Here is a 22,802-nt window from a genome sequence, read left to right as displayed (position 1 = left end):
CCTCCATCGCCCAGCCTAAAGGCGTGCCTCCTTCCCCACTCGCAGAGACCTCCGCTGCACCATGTCCTCTTGGCTTTCTTTTCCCGCTGGGCGAACGCGGAGCGATCGGTTCCGTGTGTCTGCGAGATAATGAACTCCCGTACATTGTCGTCATTCGATTGGATTGTACCCTTTGTGGTCCCACTGGCAACTCTATAGCTTAGCGTCGTAATCCACCGTGAATTGAGCGTTCGTTCGGCGACCGCCTTTCACCAGCGGTGCGACACGACGTCATTAGCGTGTGTGAGCGGCGGCGGCGGCCGCAACCGGATATCAAACGGGCAAGCAAGCACACAGGCGGAGATAAACAAAGGAAGTGTAAGCCGCGCGTCCTCGTATTCGGATTTCGGCGTTGTGTAGTTCCCGCCGTTCTTCCCGCCCTTATCTAACGAAATGAGCGAGCCTGGTCGTAATGAGAGTTGTCGAGAATTCCGAACTTTGTTGAACGGAAAAGCGGAAAGGTCACGAGGCATGAAAGGACAGCTCGGTTCCAACTGCGCATGTACGAACGCTTCAAAGCTTCATGCGTGGTTAGTATTTGCAGCCGACATCAGGGTGCAGAGATGACTGTAGGCGGTGGATCCAAATATCCGGCTGCTGTACTACACACACACACACACACACACACACACACGCACACACACGCACACACACACACACACACATATATATATATATATATATATATATATATATATATATATATATATATATATATATATATATATATAGATATACACACACACTAATATAGAGAGCGATATATACTGCTTCGCTATACGCGAAGGCACGTACGTCGTTCCCTTGCGAAGCCGCAAAGCGTAATGTTGCAGTTCTTGGCACGCTTAACTGTCGGTTTCTCTTTTTGTTTTGTACCGACATATGGCGGTCACGTGAGGGATCTCCCGCCCCATAAGGAAGCACTGAAGAACAGATCTCTTCTGAATTTTGACTTTTAGTGAGCGCTGTTTGTTGTCGTGAGATTAACGACAGGAAACTTAGTGCGCTTTCACCTAAATCTTGATCTAACTCTTGGCCCCTGTAACCGTCACATTAGTAGCAAAAGAGAAAAGAGCTGGATTTGTTTTCTACATAACACTCTAGTCGCAGTGTAAGCCTAGTACCATAAGCGTGTCTCTGTTGTGCTGGCTTCATGAATTAAAGATATACAAATTTCCATCTGCTTTGAAATAGTATAAACAAATGATTCGCGCACAATCTGAAATCATTGAGGGAGTGGGATCTTCAGGTAACATGGAAAAATAAATAATCAAGCGTATAAATTCATATATATATATATATATATATATATATATATATATATATATATATATATATATATATATATATATATATATATATATATATATATATATATATATATATATATATATATATAGTGGGTACAATGCGTACACCCACTCTGTAATGCGGATCAATCAACACAACTCTAACGCGAAGATCCATGACTTGCCTTCGACGCGAGTGCCTCTAACTTGGAAAGCCTCCTGTTTACCCAACCAGCCGCCAGCCGCCTAGAGTCGTACCGGTATTATTACAGTTTAATTATTACTATTTTTTTACATAGGAAAAAGACGAGACGGATTGAACCGGTAAACTCTACCAGAACTCATCTGGACCTAACCACGTGAAACAAGCGAAAGAAAGATAGAGATCACTCATACTCGAGTACTTCTTTGAGCAAGGCCCATTCGTGCGACCAAACCGCCGGTCATCAATCTCAAATTCATCGCGAAATAGCGCGGGTCTGCGTGGGTAAAGGCGCACAGGCGTCGGCGTGGGCCCTTGCTCTGCATTTTCTCTCAGCCAAAGAAAAGAAAATGTGTGCTTTAAAACGCTGGACTCGTGCCTATTCCGGTGACAAATGGATGCCAGGCCCAGACAGACTCTTCTCCCTTGCTCCCCTTTTCGCTCTCTTACTCTTCACACAATTTCGTTGGAAAAACGCACGCGAAATGCGAAACGGGGCCACGCGTAAGCCTAGATGCACGTACGTGCAAGATATCTCTCTCCCAGAAAGGGCCGCGCCCGGAAGCAATGCGAAACAAGGACGGAAGCAATCGGCATAGTTCCGCCGGAAAGGCGGAAGCTTGCTCCAAGACGCTGCGTGTGGCTCCAGCCGGCAATCCATCTATGCCGACAAAAGGCGGCCGCCCTCAGTAAATTTCCTACTTGGAACGACCTATTACTTAGCATCGCTGAAACAGCAGGACGCTGGAAAACAGCAGATTGCCCACGAGGATTCAGTATCGCGAGCGAGCGAAATTTAATGCTGTTGAGAAAACGAATACAGCTAAGAAAACCAGTGTAGGGGAGAAAGGTAGCATAACTGAACAAAGAGAAAGACGGGTGAATAATCTCACTGTAGTACGTATCCCATGTCCCGCCATCTTGAAAGTTTTCTTTTCTTTACATCCTGCCAGTACATGTCCGTCACGTCTCTCACGTGCCACATCAGTGTCGCCGGAAGGATAGGAATAGTATCGGGTGACAGTGGCCAGCCACTGGGCTGTCGGAAACATACGTTTCTGTTATACGTTTAGCGAAGCGAACGGCAGCATTTCAATGGCGGTCACTGGGAAATGCATTGTGAAATCCAATGCAATTGTACAGCAAGTCACGACTACGCCAGGCCACCAGCACAATCAACTTCATCAGTTTCTTTTATGCCCGCTGAATGCAGGCAAAATGGCCTCACCAAGATAACTCGCATCCCACAAGACCTGCTGCAAACATAAAACCCTATCGGCGTGCGGAAACTCACGAGTCTCATACAGCCCCACCAAATCTCCATTAATGAGAATTTGGAAGATGACAGCAGTGAAGCAAACATAAATTCCACATATCGAGTTCAGTTTGAAAACTTCAGGGTAAAGAAGAACCAAGGAACCTGAGAAAAAAAGCTACCCGGAACTTTATTTCCTTCCATCGATATTTCCGTTTTGTGCCAACGTAAAAAGCTGAAGTACCTAATCAGGCGGAAGAAATCAGTACCGCCAATGGCAATGGGAGCTAAAAGCGAGTCGTTCCCTCGGGGGATGAAACACGGGGCATAAAGACAATGTGAAAGTTCAAGGCGTTCCGAGACCGCCGCAATCGCTGGTAAGCACGGGCAGGGGCAAGCGAATGCGCTGCAAGACGGCCGCTAGGGGTCGAAATATATGAATTCTAATTAACCGAGCGCGCGCGGCCGGGGAACTATCGCGATGTGGCCGAAATGGCCCGTCATAAAAGGAATGGGCCGCGTTCGCACTGGCGTCGAAGCGCCAGTGTTCAGTTCAATTCTCGGTAGTGTCGTTTCCGGGTTACATCAAAGGTTCTGCTTCCTAGATTCTTTCCAGCAGGAAGGGAAGCGTCTACGTGTGTGTTGCGGGTTGAGGGGTTGGTGGGTTAAGGGGGAGGGGGCAGGAATCTTATCTCAGTAACGGCCCGCCCGATCCTCGTTTCCTCGCGGGAGCAATTTGCGCATGAATTTTGCGCGTGTTGATAACCGGCGCAGTAATACGCTTCTGTCACTCGATGGCCTCGTGGCACGCCCGATGAATGCGCGCGAGTTGGAAATATCCGTCGAAACCTCTGCCAGGCAGTCTCTTCAGGACATCTCCCCCGCCTCGAAGTGAAGAGATCGATACGAAATTTTCGCGGGGTGCGAGGTTCTACAATAAACGACACTTCAACGCTCCTCTCTCGCCTGCGAGATGGCGCGTAATGAAGAATGGACTCCGGAGGGCTTGAGTGTCGTGTGCAGGACACCAACTCTACAAGCTGTATGGCGCTCCAATTTATGTGCGAGAAGGCTGACGAGCCGGGCAACTCGTGTGTCCCGACAGCGGTACGTGCTGCTAGCGTAAATTTGTACTTTCTCCGGTGAAGAAGTCACGTGAACGTTCTACTAGTGAACAAACAAAAAATACAAGGTTCGGTTCACTGACGAAATGGAAGCATGCAAATGCGGGCAATGTGCGAACTTTTCAAATATGTAAAGGGCGCGGGTTCGAAGGTTCAGATGGCCGAGTTATCGCTGATAAACTACAGCGTTCTGCTGAAGCGTCTCCAGCAGTAGCATTTCGACTCATTTTATAGATAATGCACGTCCTGTCGGTATAGGGTTCTTAAATACAACAACCACGGACGCCCGGCAGTTTTAAGAAGACTCGGAAAGCAGCTTAGCTTGTAGCGCCGAGCTTTCCCTATTCCTTCAGGGTAGGCGCAGGCGATCCGATTCCGAAGAGAGCCGCCTAAAGCAGGCGCGGGAGAGCTCAAGAAATGTGAAACCGCGAGACCAGTCGCGCACAATTGGCATGAGGGGCGGCAGCAACCAAAGGGCAGGCGATTCCCAGAGCAGGGAATTAAGTCTCGCTTCGTGCTCGGTCGTGGAAGGAGAAAGACAGACGGAAAAGGCGGGGGCCGGCAGCTCTTACTCGTTGTCTTCAGCGGCCTAATCCACCCTCACTCCGTGTATCGCCTAATCACATGCGGCGGCGGCCCCTTCGAGCCGAAGCCACGCGGGGGAGTGGGGGGGATTGCCTACAACGCCGCCGATACACACGCTCTCCCTAAAAGAGTGCATCACGGTGAAAGATGCGCCGCGCATCGAGAGAGAGGATAGTGATCGAGGTACGTGGCGGTATAAACTGTCCTTTCCTAAGCAGCACACGCGTCGGCGGCCTCGCTACCTAGTCGTGGCGACTAGCAGAACGGTTGTGTGAATAGCAGATTGCCTGTGGCCGTCAACGTCGACGTGTCGCGCGTTTGTTTCCGAACAAAAAGGTAAGAAAGAAAGATGACAAAGAAAGCTCGGGGCTAAGTTTTTCCACGCACTGGTAGCCGCCTAAGGGCGCCTCGTAACTTCCCACCATGCTGTCCCGATATTTCTAGGCCCCAGCACAGAAGAAAGAGCGGGGTACGCCACTCGCTGCAGTGTACAAACCAAGAGGACGCCATGAAACGTTTATCGCGCCTTCATCGGAGGGCCCCTCTACTCGCGCACCGGTCTCCCGCGGGGATCCTTTAATCCCGGGTAAAGCGAGTCACCCCGCAAGAAAACCCAACCGCAACAACAACGGCATACCACCCCCCCTCCCCCCCCCCCCCCCCCCCCACACACACACATCACGCGCCTATTGCAAAGGGCAGCAAACGCTGCGGCCGCTGCGGGGCTTGGCTGCCCCCCCCCCCTCCCAAAATGAAGGGTATCACTCAAGAAAGCCCCAGGGTTCGCGCCTCCCCGCGCTCCTCCCAGAAGTGCCCTCGTGCTCGCCGACGTGGAACGCCAGACGTTAACGACCCCGCCGTGCGACTCCCGCGCTGTGCCAGCGCTAGTGACTGCTTCTCCTTGTAGCGCCTATGCTCGACAGGAAGAGAGCTTTGCAGGGTCCGCAAACCATAAGACCCTAAATATAGCAAAACTGCATGGCCACTGGATGTGCATGGCAAGGAGTTACAACTGCCCTCATACGCGTGTCTGTAGGACGAAAGATTATCATTTGGCTCACTGCACTGATCGAGGAGAAACGATGGAAAATTTCTCACAAGTGTTGCAAACCCAAAATCCAGAAAAGAGAGTTCAGCAGAAGCATGCACCGACTGCGTTACAATAACGGAAAATTATGGCCTTGTCCACTTGATAAGTGGGGTAAATATAGTTCACTACGTTCAAACATAATGCAATCACGAAGCGAGCAGCACGACAGTAAGCTATCGTGCATTGAATATACTTGTCGTCAAGCTTTCGGACGCTGCTCAACGCTTTAAACATGCCATTGTTAGCGACAGATCCCTAAGACAAAAATGAAAATACAAAAAATAAAGAAAACAGCACGACAGTGAACATATATATATATATATGTAGCAATTGCTACGAACGGGTGGATGTCTCATTATCCCTTTATTCATTATAATTATATGGAAACCGGTGCAAAGACACAACTAAAAATAAAGCGAGAGAGAAAGACAGTCACAGTTTTAGATGGCAACACATGGCAACAATAAAAAAATTTCGAGACGAAGGTTTACTCACTCTGTGCGCCGCCAAACGAAATAAACTCGCTGGCTGATATGTTATTATCCCCAAAGTTACAAACGGAAGTATGACATAAAACCGCACGTATACGCCTCACTTCAGCACAGCCGTTATACGTGTTATTTAGGAAATACGACGCACCTGCCAACACAAAGTATACCACCTGTACACGGCCAGTATTCCAAGAGATGCTCTCTCGCGAAAAGTAGATCGCTACAGCAGCCAAGTACATAAATTATCCACGCCCAGCAAGAACATGCGGCGAGACGTGTACTCCGTCACACGGGCGGGAGCAATTTCACGCGAAGCTCCGTGTATTTTATTGTCGGAGAAAGCTTGCTCGCAAGCAAACAGACAACCATAGAAAACAAAACGAAAGGAACAGACGTCCACGTACGCAATGATGTATGTATATTTAAGGCCCCGTGAAGCAGCGCGCTAGCTGCCGGGCGCGACGGGTACGAGGCTGGGCTCGTTCGCTGTGTACCAGAGGCGCCTACCCGTCGTCCCCGCACCCACCTTCCTTCCCAGTGCGCGCAAGATTCACGACCTGTCCCGCCGGAAAATTGAACAACGGCGAGCGCGTCCTGCGCAGCTCGTCGCGCGTACACGGTCGCCTCGCTGGGCCCGCTCGGATGGGCCGGGGCAAGCAAACAATTTAGGCGGCAAAGACGCCGCGGCAACCAAATAATCTCCGAGAAGCAGCGACAAAGACGTCGGGTCTCCTCCGAGTGCGTCCTACTCGCCATCTCCGTCTGGGAGGGGGAGCCCAGAGGGCCGTCACGTCATACATCTCACTTTAAGGTAAACTGCAGGGCCTCAGAAGAGACAGCGAAGGAGGGGAGGATAGGAAAGGAACCAGGAAGAGCGGGGACAGGGAATTCAGAAAGAAAACGAGGGCATATACACGCCAGCGCACTAACTCGCTCGCAAAGACGAATACACAGGCACGCTCTCGCGAGCGCCGGCCACTGTAAATATTTATTAGGCCCACCACTGCCAGGCCTCCTGCTTCTTCTTGCCTTCTCCCGGGAGACTGGCCTATTTGCCGTAAGCCACCGGGCGCGTCTGCGCGCGTAGAGATATGCACGACGACCGCCACCAGATTCCACAGCAGGCGAGCGCCGTCTCGCTCGCTCACCGTCCGGAATACGAACGACTCCGCGAGAAGACGACGTACATGAATGCTCGCCGAATCAGCCAAGCGGGCGGGCGTTCGACCGGCCGGCGCGCAGGCCCGGTACGTACGGGTAGGGAAACGCGATCACGTGATCCCAAATTCATGGCGCCGGGCGAATAGCGAGAACGCGCGCACAGTTCGGCCGAAGGGCGGCCCAAGTTATTATTATAGCGGCCGCGGGGGCCCGGTCGTCTCGCAGGCAGCGCTGTTGCAGCCGCAGCCATCTCTGACACCGCAGCCAAGCGCAGCACCTTGCTTACTTATTCAAAGCTCCCGAGCGGGGCTTCAAACGCTGCTTTGCAGGGAAGAGGGGGAACAAACGGGACGTCATCACGCGGAGCCCCGTGGCGGCAGTAGGGCATGCCAGCAGCGGCGCATCGTCACACTAAGATACATAATACACACGTTATATGGCACGGCAAAACTCTGCACGACGCATTGCGCAGCCTTATACGTTGTGGCGAAATTTGTAGGCCTCAAAGTCGCCGGTGCTCGCGGCGATGAGTGCGGGCGAGGGGAGTAAGGCGACGCTATAGAATAGCGAGGCGAAGGTGGTTGCATAGGGAAGTTGTTTTGCCGGATGTATATATTATTTAATCTTGAGAACTTACCCCCGCGCTAGAGCCTGCTTCCGACGTTGGGGGTATGGGGTGGCGAGTATGGGGGCGCAAAAGAAAAAAAAAAAGAACAACGCAAGAGCCCAACTATAACGCGCCTAAACCATGAAGCCGACGCTGCGTAAGTGGCTGAGAGAAGTCTGTGCATAATAGAACAGGTCATTCATCACTTTCTCTCTCCGGGGCTGGGGTTCAGTATTGATGAAGAAACAGAACTTGTCGCGGTGGGGCCTTGCGAGAGGCTCCTCAATTCTCTACTCCATCCCGTTCCCGGCTTCTCACATCCCTTTTGCATTCGATGTTGGATATGATATGAGACCGGTGTAACGCAGAAAAACGCTGAAGGAAACCTTCCTCGGATCTGCCCGTATAGATGCTGGTTACGAGACCAAGAAAAAAAGGATGAGCAATTTTCTTCGAACGTCTCAAAACTGGTGAAAGGAAACGCGTTCAACCGTAAGGTGAAGCGCCCCATTTGTAATCCAAGTTGTACAACACTGAAAGAAGAAGAAGAAGAAGAAGAAGAAGAAGAAGAAGAAGAAGAAAGACAACGAAGAAGGAATTGTCTTTTTGTTTGGAAAAACGAAGTAGCAAGAAAAGTAATGAATGAGTAAAGGAGGCAATTCCTACAGAAATATTTCTTCAAACAATGTGCCAGCCAGTGTACATACTTTCTAAAGCGCACGCCATCACGTCTGTTCCTTCCCTCGTCTTTAAGGGGAAAACATAAAAACAAAAGGAAGACAGGGAGGAAATGTGGAGGCTGATTATCTCCAGGAAACGGAGCGTTCAGAAAGCAACCACCATTGCGAAAGCAGAATCGAATTCAGCGACCTGGATTCGCTCCGGAGAAAACGGCATCTTCGACTGCCCCACCGCAAGTGTGTGACCACTTGGAGGAAAGCAAAACAATCGGAGATGCGCCCCCTGCGCGACCCTTTCAGTGGAAAGCACCTCGGCTGCAGTGTGATCTTCGCACTCTCAATCTAGCAAGGGCCATTGTTTCCTCGACTGCTTCTCTCTTCCAGTAATACCTCCTCATCACTGCCCTATATTTCTTCTTTTTTGAGCCGCAAGCTGCCCTCGACAAAACAGATAAAAACAAAACAGAAGAAAAAACCAGGAAAGTAGCCCAGCCTGCCAACCATGATGACTGCCATTAGCGCAGCGAAATGTCCTTTTGATGGCCTTTTCGCGGCAATGCCGCCAACGTTCTCGATGGACCGCCCACCAGGCCATCGCCTCCTCATCATCAACACGGTACGGGGTGAGTCTATATGCGATTAAGCCCCATTAAATGTTCTAATAGTCGGCATAAAGGAACAATGAAACAGAAAGAAGCGCTGACCAAAGAGCGACGGCGCAAGCGATGCGTCGACACTTATGAAGCGTATAAGACCCGACAAAGCTGTTACAGCGCCCCGGGCTTCTGCCGCGTGACCTGCCAGGAAACCCAACATCAGGTTCGTTAACACATAGTACGCGTTGGCGTTAGTGTTTCCTCGAACTCAGCGGAACGGACACGCAAGGTAAAAAAGGCGGGCGATCAAAAAAAGCTACATTAGCTCGCATCGCGCGCGCCGCGGCAAACAATTGATGAAGTGGGAAACTCTTGAGTGCGATTCTGCACTTTTCCTTGCGCGGGAAACTGTGTTTTCCCGGGACTGCCGCGTTCACATAAAAAAAAAAAAACTGTCGCTTTCCACGCGCGCGACACGAGAAATATTCATTACCGTAGCTCTCTTAAGTGTCCATTCGCCTAATGGGGCAGCCTACATATGGTGCGCTGTCACCAAACGCACATGTGCACGCCTAACGCACGCCTTATTTTACGAGCAGGCGTTAAATTACTCGCGCTCACCACGATTCTTTTTTTTTCTTCTTCTTCTTTTGTCGTTTACGGCGCCACGTTCCATAAAAAGTGCGCCGGCAGGGAACGCTTGTAAGCGAAAACATTCATACCCGCGCCAGCGGCGCGCGCTAAGTGGTTGTTCGCTTAATGGCGTCGCGCAAACGTCTCGCTATGCCCCTTCCTTTACTTCCCACGCAACGCACGACAGCTATGAATTCGTCAGCAGCAACCATGTCGCCAGAGGCGAAGCGATGGACGCGACCCTGCGCACTCCCGTACATTATTGATGACGCGCGACCACGAGAAACCGCGTGCCTCCGTCAGTCGCCATTCCCGACGGCGGGGAGGAAGACAGACGGGGGGAGGGGTGCCCGCGCGGCCCGCATTTCCTTGACGTCTGTCCCCACTACATATGCAGAAGAAAGTAGAGCGGTATGTATGCGACACACTACGCACAAAACTGCGGAACGCGAAGTCCAGGCGAGGTTCATGCTGGCTTTGAATTTCTGATACGTGGAAAACGTCTTAGGTTGCTAGGGTGCTCCCGTATATGTCTTATGTGGTACATTCGACTGGTCCCTATCGCGCTCAAGCTCTTCCTTTACTTTTTATTGCTTATTTTCAATCCTGTGTCTTGCCGCAAAGCACAAACAAAAATCTGCAAAATGCGTCAAATAAATGTTGTTTTCGTCCAACTTAAGTTCGAAGAGATGCGGAGTCCTCTTGAGATCGAAGCCAAAGAAAGGCTGCCCAAACCGAACGCGCTAGCTGCTCCCACAGCAATCGGAGTAGCCACGAGATCGCATTTCTGTCGGATCTTGTTCGAAGGTGGGAGCGCCTCCAAGCGCTCCGAGCTGGAGTGCGGCGCTCTGAATGAGCCAGGCAAACGTGTTCCGCGCACTCGATTTCGACCAGTCGAGTGTAAACCGCACCACGAGGGCGCTCCAGAGTACTAGAAACTTACCACTCGAATGTACCATAAGTGCCCGTCACTCTGTTCCTGCATGTCTTCCAAGCGCTGCACATACATACTGCGTACATTTTCTACGCCTGGCCATGCGACAAGTCGCCCGCGGTCAATCGACCGATAGATCGCGCACAAGCTTGCGTCGAAACAAAGACGATGCGGAGCGCTAAGCGTTGCAGGGTGTGGATTTCTAATAGGGCAGACTTTGTACGACTGTACGACAGTTACGAACGATCCACGCGCGTACGGCAAACTGGCCGAGCGCGCTCACTTGAGTGGTTTCGCGCGGTCGCCTCAACGCGCCTCGGTCGGGTCGCTACGTTTACACTGAACGACGATTAGGTGACAGCAAGCGATCAAACATTCATCCGAATACAGAATTAGAAACTGCACAGGTAATTAACAAAGGTCAGGCCAACCCTCCAGTGGAACGGGCTCTGGCACTTCGACAGGTGTCGACCACGGTCATGTGAGGCAAAACTCCAAAAAGGATTCTAGTAAACAGGGAAGCTTCATAAATAGCGTCCCAAAGGGGCCTCTTAGCGGTGTTCTGTGCGCCTGGTCAATAGTCCTGCCTACTAACTTTGGGGCACTTATTTCTAAAAACTCGTTAATGGATGGCTAGGTTATACGGCGACATTCGACTGGTCCCTACCGCGCTCAAGCTCTTCCTTTACTTTTTTTTTTTTGCTTATTTTTAATCCCGTGTCTTGCCGCAAAGCACAAACAAAAATCTGCAAAAATCCTTAGGTTATAGGACGCAAGCCGCACCCAAGCGTTGGGCGACGCAAACTCCATTGTGGGCCGTTCACGCTGTTTTGTGCTCGCTTTGAGTCCTCTGGCACGCCCATCGGTTTGCGTCCAGCAACGTTTAGGTGTGGCTTGCGTCTCCTAATCTAAAACTCTCTAATGACAAACGCGAACGGAACAGACAAACGAAATATAAAGAAAAAATAAAAGAAGAAAAACGGCCATCCACGCATATTTCGTGCACAAAGCGCCGGGCTAATTAACTCGCTCGAATTCCCTCGCGTGCGCCGCCCATTAAGACCACAGCGCGAACCTGACGAATTACAGCCCCACCCTAACAGTCGGCGGGAAACAGAGAAAGCAGCATAATTAAGGGCCGGCACTAGCTTGACCACGGCTAATAATTTAAAACCGAGGTCGGAAGCATGTTCCCGTTGTCTCGCGATGAACGATGACTGAGCAGGACAGATACAAAAACGAAGGGGGGGGGGGGTATAGACAGAACTCCCTGTGCGTGAGCGAGCACGTACGAACGTCCATATACATGCTTTGTGACGGTTACAGCGTAACAGTTTTAACACGCCCCACTGCAAGTAAACTACTTCCACATCTGAGAGTTCCAGCCCCTTCTCGGTTCGACAGCGCGGCAAACTTGTTTCACAAAAAGGCCCCGCCTCGGTAAATTCCGAGAGGCCTTCGCACGGTCAGCACGAGAGACGACAGAAAAACGACAGTACGAAGCCCCGCTCCCTAGAAAGAAATTGAGGGCAACGAATTCGCGCTCAACCGCGACCCGAAGAAAGCGAGGCGAGCGTCTGTGCGCAAGGGCTAGGCGCGAGGCGCCTCTCGGTCCTTCGGCCCGTACGTCCGGCAACCGGGCCAAGGGGGACTCATAGGGAACATTCCTCGGGTGACTTGTACGAGTCCCGTAGGAGAGACGGCGGCTGAAATGTATCCAATATGTGCCCGTGCCTCCTCCATGCCCTTGTATCTTTCTTTCTCCGTTTTCTTTTTCTCCTTTGGTCTGACGTGTATATACCGTTAAAGTGCGCGGAAGGAGGACAGGGCGTCGAGACAAAGAGCGGGCGAGCGTATTTCGTATTCAACACCGCAGTCCCTGAGCAGCAGCAAGCAGCGTTCCGTTCGGCCAGGCATCGCGCGCGCTGCTCGCGAAAGAGCGCTTTCCTTTCTATCTGCGCGCATCGCTTCCCCTCCATCTTTCCTTTGTTTCTCTCTCTCTCTTTCTGCTCCTTGCCACGCAACCCTTTGTTCCGCTGTGCTGTCAGAGTGCATGCAGCTCCTCTGCAAACTCCCTTTTTCTTTTCTATTTTTTTTATATTATTATTTGCTCTCTCCGAACGTGCTCTCTTGGATCTGTGACTCCTTTATTTCTATCTGCCCCGTATTGCCCGCAATGCGGGCAAGGAGATCGTCGAAAGAGCAAGAGATAAAGAACGGGAAAAAGAACCGGACAGCAATGGGAGATTTTCCGCCCATCTTCTTCCGTCTTTTTCTCTTTCCTGCTCGAAGCTTTGGTCGCGTACCTTCCCTTCGGCCTGCCATGCGCGCGTCTGCAATGGCGGCGCGGAATTTCAGGCGTGCGAACGCACCCACCACCCCAATGTACCCTTCCCTCACCTACAGCTTTCCTAACTCGGCATCTCCTCAATATTCCGGCTCGCGCGTAAGCAGGCTCTGGCTGCTTCGGTATCTAAATTGCGGGAAGCGAGACCGAAAGAACGGTCGCCTCGGCAAGGATCCCCACCGACGCATCCTCGTTCTTACATTCCCTAAAAAAATAAATAGATAAAAAGGGGGAAAGAGGAAGGACGGGAGACAGATGGGTTCAATAATTCCCTTCTCAGTTCCGCAGTCAATGCGCTCCATTTCTTCGTTGCCCGGGCATTCCAATGCGTCGGCGCCCTTGGCTGCCTCGACGACGCCGGGCGAGGATGCTGCCGGCGAGCTCAGTCAACGTCGAGGCAAGGTCGCGCTCTTGGGTCGCCTGCACGCTACTAATACACGACGCCGTGTTCGGTCACACGGCGTACGAGCTAAGCACACACACACGCACGCACATACGCACATACGCACACACACACATACACGCACGCACGCACAGACGCACACACACACACAGACGCGCGCGCACACACACACACACACACACACACACACACACACACACACACACACACACACACACACACACACACACACACACACAAACACACACACACACACACACACACACACACACACACACACACACACACACACACACACACACACACACACACACACACACACACACACACACACACACACAAAGGAGTCCGCGCAGGAAACGAAACGCTCTCTTGCTCGTAAACAGGAAACGCCAGAACGCCCCGAGCAGAGACTCTGCGGTGGAAACTCTGAATGAAAGGCGTGTTTTTAACGCTGCGACCTATAGCTGCTTCCCGAACCAAAGAAGCTCGAAGCAAGTATATCTGCCGATTCGATTTCTAAACTGTTTTTTTTCCTTCATCATTATGTCATTGCTGAAGGTTATCACGCTATGGCTACGCACCCTTTCAGTCGCGTGCTGACATATCGGCACGCCTGCCATCACAAAAAGCTATTGCTCGCATGTGTATGCAGTCAGCACAGTGAGAGGACAGTGTGCTTCGTATTTCAAACATGGCACAGGTTCCGAATAAATTCCGTGCCCACTTGAAATGATCAACAGTGATCGAACAAGGAATGTCTCTGGAGCCACCGTTCGTCGAAACAGTGGGTGCGCAGACACCGATTGTTCGACCACTGCTATAATCAAGTTGTATTGAATTGCATGGATATGCCCTTTGAGAGACCCCAATAAAAAACAGGAGGAGACCCGTCCAAACAGGAGTCATGCATCAAAAACACATGCGCACTATTTCTTCTCTTCTTTAAGAACTGAGATTAGCTGCGGAGGAATCGTGCAGGCTGGCAAAGGCGACCAACACTGGCGGATGACTGCGGCCAGCCACTGTCTTTCTTTCCTTTAACCCCAGGCGGTTATAAAAGAGCGTTCAAGCTCATCCATACACGTAATTACCGTTCACGGAATGCCGAGTTGCCGAGACGCAAACGTGAGCGGCTGGGCTGGTGGCGCCAGCTAACGGCTGTTAAGAACGGCCAGCTGCAGTGCAAGTTTGCCAGCCATTTACGCCAGCGGTGGTAACCTCATCTTGGAACGCCGCCGCCAACCTCTAGCCTCGTCGCCGTTGCGAGTGAAGGAGTTTGACGAGGCAGGCTTTGTGCGCGGCACGACAGCGCCGCCCTGTTCTGCTGTGAGTGGGGGAGTTGCCGCGGGAACGTCGACAGGGGCTCCTTCCCGCGTTCCGACCAAGACGCAAGACAATGTGCTACCCGGAACGGCTCAGAGTTCTACGAAGCCCCTCTGACGTCGGCTCCGGACCATTACACCTGTGTGTATGTGCGGCACGTGTATGTGAGTCCTCATCCTCCTCCAACAGCCCTCATCCTCCTCCAAAAGGACTGGTCTACGGTGACGTCGAACGGTGACGTCGAACGGTGACGTCGAACGATGACTGGACGAACGTTTCCGTCCGCTTGGAATCAAGGGGGGACCAAGTGCTTATAAGCAGCGATTGTCGCCTGCTAGTGTGTGCTCGTCGTCGTGCTCGAAATGTACTAGTAAGCTGTGTGCTCGTAAGCTGTTTGCTGTATGCGTCTTCTTGCGCGCTCCATTTGGGAGTCACGCTAGACTGTCGATGTATGTCTTGTCTAAGATGTAAATAATGTAAATAAATCCTGTTCACCGAGTTCCTCTCTACGACCGTCAACTCCTTCAAATGGTGGCAGCGGCGAGGTCGTCCGACGACTCCTACATCTGGTTGACAGCGGTGGGATCGTCCGACAACTCCGACACGGCACAGTGTTTAACCAGAGAGGACGCAAAGCCACTATAATTATTGCAGTAACTAACACCATACTTATCTGCTGGTAAAAATTATCGGCAGCAATGCAATCAACACGCAGTACCTTTCGTTTTACAATGCTTAAACGAGGACCACCCACATAGCGCGGAAACGCCGCGCACGTTGTTGCCGGGCTATGCGTCATAAGTCGCTACAAGCGTCGTATCGCTGTCATCCACGTTAACCGCGAAACGGTATTTCCGTAGAAACTCTCTCATAGGTGGCGGCACAAAACGTTTACGCTGGACGTGTTTGCTAACACCGTGAGGGTCTATATCAAATGCAGCGCTTCTTAGTCGCTGCTACTTAAGGAATGATGGCGATGATGAAATCAAAATAACCTCAATAACTCACCGCTTGATGAAATCATCGAACTGCAACACTTGTTCCCTGTCCGAGTGGTATCCATCCTGCTCTTCATCATCCTCCTCTTCATTGCCTAAAAAAAATACGAGAAAAAAATGGCTGCTGTGTTCTGCAAACACACTTCTCCAAGTTACAAACTACTGTGTTTCAATGAATAATTTTCCGATATACAGATAACATACGACTGCTGTCCCTTCTAGTTTTCGGTTGCTTCAGGCAAGCAAAGCGAAAAAAAAGGAAAGAAAAAAGAACTCGTCCCTGCACCGAGGGTAGAAAATGTCAGGGATCAACACTGCGGTTATTGTACTGGCACATTGCAAGTTGCGGTTTATATACAAGTAGTGCGAAGCTGCGCGTTTATGTGCCAGCTGTACACTAACGTGTGCTGACAAAGGTGCGTTCAGAGGATGAGCCATCGAAAGTGAAGGAAACGTTCAATGCTTTGTAGCTCCCTTTCCTACTGTGAGCAACGGTTAAATAAAGAGGCGCGCATACCTTAACATAAGATACATTAACGTTTCGCAAAAGCAGGCAATCGAAACTGGCCGACATTAACACTACTTTCTATATCTTTTCACAGATTCCATTCACGACAAGGGTAACGTCTTCGGACAGGACCCGCATTCCAAGGTAAGAAGTCATAAACATAAAAAAAAAGATTACAAGCGTCATCTTCAAATATTTTCCGAAGCTTTCCAGCGCTATTTGAGGAAACAACAAAAATAGTAATAATTACAGCGAGCAGATGCCGATGATTAAATTCGTTAAGTAAGGCGAGAACTTCTTTACTCCAGGTATATTATAGCAGGAAAAGACGCGCCGGTGATCGACGAGAAACCCGATTGAAGCGCCTTATTTCGCAGCAATTATTTTCAAACGGCCCAAGCTAAACGAACAGCGAATACCGGGCGGCTCCGGCTATCATAACCGAAACACGTCGCTCCCTAATTAATCTCCGCCACTGCAAAATAACGATAATGCCATCGACAGCGCACGTCCAAGAAGAAAGACAGCGAGGAAGCTACACTAAAACAAAAGGCTGGATCACTCGGGAAGCGGTCCGGAGGCAAGAGACTGGAGAAATCTCTTGCGACGGAGCGATCCCGGCGCAATAAACTTTTTTTCCAATAACGCCTTCTCCTTCCTGCTCACTCTTTACTCGTACACCTCATTACATCGAAGGTGCATGCCTCACAAAAAGGCTTTATTTTTCTTTACTTATTATGTTACTATTTGTTTCACTTTACACAAAGGACGAGCACGTACACTAATTAACTGACCCTGTTTCCGAAGAAGCGATAGAAGACGGGCACGAAAAAAACAATAGCGAAGCAAACAGTCAAACAGCTAAAAAAGAGGGCGCACTTTAAAAGACGGCAAAGTGTAGCGTCAGAGCCAATTTACTGCCTCATTATACAGGTATATAAGCGTCAGGCGAAATGCCAAGCCATGCGCGATTGAAGCATTCAAAAGGAAAAAAAAAGAAATATCGTAGCTATAGAGAAACGTGAGAATGTATAGTCGGAGCATGTTTATTTTCTTTCCTTTTCTTTGTTCTTTCTTCTTGTTGTTGCTATTCCAGCAAATTACTCGCGCGAGACTAAGCTGCCTTGGTACTCTGTGCAGTCTCACGCTTCTAGTGCGTGCGCAGTTGAAATCTTTGTCTCATGCTGTAACAGCGGCCGCGTAACGCCTTTGTTTGACCGTGCCCGCTTTCCTCTCGCTTTTTCGTGAGTTTCGCGCTGTTTTATCAGTCATTACCTTCGACGACGAACTTGCCGAAATCGCTATTCTCGTTCAATAATAACAGTAATAATTAAAACTGTCACTGCTATAGCGCCAATTACGCAATGCGTACTTCTACTCCTCCTCCTTTATTTTACACCAAAACATTTTCCCACAGAATATGTTTCAACATATGCGCACAAAAGCGCGCATAACATCAGACATCTCAGTTAGAACACCGAATGCGGCGGACGAATTTATTTAGCAAATTAGCAAAAAAAAAAAAAAAAATGGCGACAGTAAGATTACGCGTTCACTAGCGCTGAAGGCGACCGTATATAGTTCCTTTCGCGTTCCACCATCATCACGCTCCACCCTGGAAGAAAGCACTCACAGCTACGCACAATCGTGTTACTTTAACCACCGTTCCGACTATTTCCCGCTCTAGGGAAAAACGAATCCGCGGGCTTACTTAGACGAACACTCGAGAGTGCTAAAAGGAGTTCGCTTCGGACCGTTACGAGAATGGTAAAGCATAAGAAACGTATAGCAATAAGGCTGCAGAAGCTGAAACGTAGTGGAACGCTGCAGATGACGGCGGAAGAATAGGTTAGGCGACGGAATCGAAAAAAAAAAAATACATGCAAGGAGAAGTGAGACGAGTCGAACCGTGCACAGTCATCGGCAGCGACGCGCACTAAGAAACAGGGTAGGCGACGGCGGGACCAGGGCGCGGAGACCGAAAATAATGGGTTCGCAGGCGGGCAAGGCGAGGTGTCCCTTTCCACCTGAATAAAGAAACGGCGCATCGTTAAAAGCTCGTTACGCGCAGCGGGCGGCAAAGGCACGGAACAAAGGCAGCTTAACCCCGCCGCGCGTTCAGACTCGGGCGCGAGCGACGAAACGTGTAAGGAACGGGAGAGGAGGAAAGAGAGGACGCCTACAGGGCGTCGGGGGGGGGGGGGGGGGAGGCGCCGAGAGAGCCTCAGAGACAGACTATATAGGGAACGTGGCGCTGCGAGGTATAAGCGGCGGCTGCGACGCAGGCCGAACGAAGTGCGAGAGATTGCATACAATACAATACGGCGCTCTCAAAGAAAGAAACTATTTGTTCTCACATTAACGAGAGACATAAAGCCGTGAGACCTTTTTCACCATCACCCACCGCACCCCCCCCCTCCCCTTTCAGCCACCCTTTGTACTATCTCTGAAAAGAATGAAAGGGGGGCTTTTTCGGAGATACCTTGTTATTACGGGATTGAGTTCCGCGATAATCTCTTTCCGATGAGAACATTTTTTTTTTTTTTTTGTAACTTCTAAAGTACGGGAAGAGGAGAAACACCGCTGACTGCGAACTGGAGTGGGAAAGACATGTACTTTGCAACGTTGTTGCAAGGAAAATCGCAGTGGTTTCTCCCTAATGGGGAACGCTTTTGCGAACGCACTGCGACATGGTAGAAGAAAAAAAGAAGGTTAGGTTTAAAAAGGGGACTTGGGGAAGACTAAACTGGAGGGTGCAAGTAATTATCCTATAACTGAGTGTTCATTTCAGACAGCGCAGCTGAGTTATGATAAAGAGATGCCAGTGCAACTACACGAGGAAAAAAAAGGGGGGGGGGGGGGAATGCGTGTGCACGTGACAAGAAACGGGACTACGCATTAAATGTGGCTGCGAGCCCGCGTGCCGTTTCACATTGTGGCTTCGAAAACAGAGTAACAGTAACACATGCAAGCAACACCTTCTCACTCGGGCATGCAGTGTGGCACTACCACCTTCGGCCTATCTGTGTCTTAACTTTTCGAGCGTGATCGAAGCACAAAACGTGCTTGTGTGCTGCGCGATCGTGCACGGAGCAGAGGAATCGAAGTCAAACGAGCTTGAATATGGCACGCAGCGGCGCTCGATGCGCACTCCGTTAGATTACAATCTACTCAAGCGTCCTTGAATGTGTCTGCGGGCCAGTTGCGCACGAGAAGGGTGAAAGAACTCGCCAAAAAGTGAAGCCAAGGCGGGAAGGCACGGAACCGCGTCTTTACCACGGAAAGAAAGCAAGATCCCACAACAGAAATGGCAGACGGCGATCGATGGAGCGCTATTCTGTTTTTTTTTTCTACCCTTCTTTTCATTTACATCTCCTATAGCCGGGGCTACAGACAGACCTAGACGAAGCACTGGAAAACCGGGTTCTCGTTTCCAGCGACGACCGCGTGTCGCCTACGCCGCGCGAAGGAAGTGGCGGCAGACCGAGGAAGCGGAAGCGGTGACCGATGGGCGATCTCGAAGCGCGATCGATGTGCCGACACAGACGGGAAGCCGCCGAAGAGAGCGGAACGTCGGTTAGCGTGCACACCCTGTTTCGCGGATTTTTGTAATCGATGTGCCTTCGTCAGCGAGCTCCCCTCGAACAAATTTGCGCTAATATTCGATCAACTAATCGTCAACATGATAATAAAATCGCATACAGCCATCGACAGAGCCGCAGAAATGTCGATAAACGAGAGTATATCGCTGCAGCACTGACGCCGGTGCCCCGGAGTCGTCACGATCGAGGGCCGCATTTAGTTGAAAAGGGGTGGAAACTTGAGCGAGCTGGCAATACATAGCGAGACAGATTGATTGAGCGATTCGTGTGGTTTAACGTCTTAGAGAAACACAATGAGAGAGAGCGTATCGTGGAGCACACCGGGTTATTATGAACAGCCGCAGTACTTTAACGTTCACCTCGGTACACGAACATTTTATTTATTTATTTATTTATTTATTTATTTATTTATTTATTTTCGTTATTATTTCTTTCATTTGTCCCTCATCAAAACTCGGTCGGGAATCAGACCCGCGACCTCGTGCTCGGTAGCAGAATGCTGCATGTAGCAAAGTAGTTCGAGCGGCTAGTCGCGCGCCAATTTTGGGTGTATTTGCGGGCTTCTTTCGCGCTCTGGGAAAAAAAAAAACCTCTTATGTAGCACGCATTTCATGTTCTTCTACAATTTTTTCACTGACACTTTTCATCTAGTTATAATACTTAGGAAGTGCATTAATGAATTATTACTGATTATGTACTTCGGCAGAATGAAAAAAAAATAATTTGAGTATTCTCAAGCGACGGCAAACAACATTACCTCTGTTTTCTCCAGCTACTTGGCATTTGCATATTTTTAAAGCTTGGCTAAAGTTTCATGGGACACCCTGTATAAGCACGAGAGGTGGGTCTTATAATGACTTTTACTTTGCCGGTTGGCAAGTGTGCCTGCAAAGGCTTATAAGCCTGTTCATATCGATTAACCCAAAGATACACTACTGTCCCGCAAGCAGCTGGAAAACTGCTTACGGGACCGCGGTATAATACCGTGCCTCACTCAACGTTTTCCTCCTTTCCACTCGGGTGACGTGCTGACAGCTAAGATAGAACTGCAAGTCACTGCAATGAAACAATTTGCACAGAACACGGATACAGTGCCTGGAAACAGCCATCGATTACAGATATTGAAGTGTGCGTGCCAAGACACGCACGCTTTCAGGCTTTACAGTCAAGTGTTCTGGGGTCTGTACGAAGCAAATTAAAGAAAGCATGTGCTTTGTGTCTGAAAGTTCCAGCGCGGATAAAATGCGACACTTACTAATCCATGATAGCGATAACGCAAACAAACCCGTCCAACCTTGTAAGCTTTACTAAATCGACCGGGAGCTCCGATCAGCGCGGGCAAAGGTACCAATGAGGCAGTAAACATCATGACATATATAGTATCGCGGGGGCGGCGGAGTTTATTAATACCATCAGAGACCACTCGCCGCCGTCACGAACGCGGAAAAGATAAAAAAGAAAAGAAACGGTGCGCAGGAAGAAAGACAAAATGTCGGCGGCGGGCCACAAACTACTGCTCTCTGTTTAACAATCAACGCGCAGAAAGGCATGCGAAAAGGTGCGCGTCAGTGACAGCACCATCTTTGCGCATTTCCACGAGGTTGCGGCGACAACAAATGCTAAACCGAAAAGTTACACGGTTGTCTGGAAACGCGGAGGATATATCTAGAACGCTAGAAAAAGACCGAGAAAGCGGTGCGTTGTATACGGTCTCTGGCCCTTGTCTCGTTGCTCACCCTTACTGCACCGGGGGAAAAAAATAATAATCAGACAAGGAAGCGGGGAAAGAGAACAGGGCGAACAGGAGACCGCGAGGCGGCGGGCGATGCCACATCTGCAGCGCGACGGCTGCGGCGCAGGCAATAATCAAGTTTGGCGGCGAGGCCGGCACCGCGCTAATAAATGAAGCTCGGAATGCGGGCCCCCACCATCGTCACATCCGCAGCACCGCAACGGAGAGCGGTGGCGGGAAAACGAGAGCCCCGGAGGACGAGGTGGCGGTGGTGGCCGTTCCGTGCCGCATCGGGAAGGGAGAGAGACCGGAGACGGCCAGAGCTCGGGAAACGAACGGACAAAGACTAACCAGGCAGTGCCCGGCCGCCGGAAGGATGCGGAGACGGACGCCCTGCGAAGCGCGGCAGTTCCGTCCCAACATTGCCCTGTCGCTTCCTCGGGCGTGGCGGCAAATTGCAGCGGCCCCACAGGAAGGGACTCCCTGGTAAACGCGTCTTTCTTTCTTTCTTTTGACGGTGCCCGATGTATAGAGGCGCGCCGCGACGTCGAACCTTATACTGGCGTGGCACGTGGATCAGCAGCAGCGTATCGGGTGGTGACCTCGTCCTCGGAAGTCGAACTCGCTACGTGGCCGAGGAGGTGAAGGTAGGCCCAAGTATAACTGAGAACTGAGAACGCCATGAGAACTCTTTATGCGTTGAAGCAACAAATTGTCAAGATGCAACTTCGCACTGAAAGGAAAGAAAGAAAGAAAGAAAGAAAGAAAGAAAGAAAGAAAGAAAGAAAGAAAGAAAGAAAGAAAGAAAGAAATAAAGAAAGAAAGAAAGAAAGAAAGAAAGAAAGAAAGAAAGAAAGAAAGAGACGTCTTCAGACATCGCGAAAGGCTGTGGTTAGTCGGTCCCAAATGTTAGAAAAGCTTGTGAAACGTGCGCTATGTTCTTCGCAGATGCTTTCTACAGGACACAGCCCATCTCTCAACGTCAAGACATCCGTGAAGATGCGCCCGCATGAAGTACCTATGGGCAATTAAGAGCAAGGCGAAACCTAACACACAGTAAGCAGCAGCAGCTCACGTCTTTTTCTTTTTTTTTCTCTCAGCACTAAACCACAGATACAAAGTGAAAGCAAAACGACCTAGACAAAAGCCACTGCAACTATTGGCGCAAATACGATCCAGATATAAGCTCGGCTGGATTAA

The 22,802-nt window shown here is 50.3% G+C and overlaps 1 protein-coding gene and 1 long non-coding RNA gene across 2 annotated transcripts in view; one reads left to right on the top strand and one right to left on the bottom strand.

Moving 5' to 3' along the window:
- Positions 1-22,802, bottom strand: part of timeout (circadian regulator timeout) — a 325,432-nt gene that overhangs the window by 151,839 nt on the left and 150,791 nt on the right. Inside the window, exon 16 of the mRNA XM_075693090.1 lies at positions 15,771-15,855. Coding sequence (XP_075549205.1) covers positions 15,771-15,855 — 85 coding nt within the window. The remainder of the gene's footprint in view (positions 1-15,770; positions 15,856-22,802) is intronic.
- LOC142582944 (uncharacterized) overlaps positions 1-22,802 on the top strand; it is a 103,403-nt gene that overhangs the window by 37,950 nt on the left and 42,651 nt on the right. The window contains exon 2 of the long non-coding RNA XR_012828522.1: positions 16,363-16,412. This is a non-coding gene — a long non-coding RNA (uncharacterized LOC142582944). The remainder of the gene's footprint in view (positions 1-16,362; positions 16,413-22,802) is intronic.

This window comes from Dermacentor variabilis, chromosome 5 (assembly GCF_050947875.1).
Source record: "Dermacentor variabilis isolate Ectoservices chromosome 5, ASM5094787v1, whole genome shotgun sequence".
NCBI lineage: Eukaryota > Metazoa > Arthropoda > Arachnida > Ixodida > Ixodidae > Dermacentor > Dermacentor variabilis.
The sequence above is the reverse complement of the archived record's forward strand: the minus strand, read 5'-3'. Positions and strand labels throughout refer to the sequence as shown.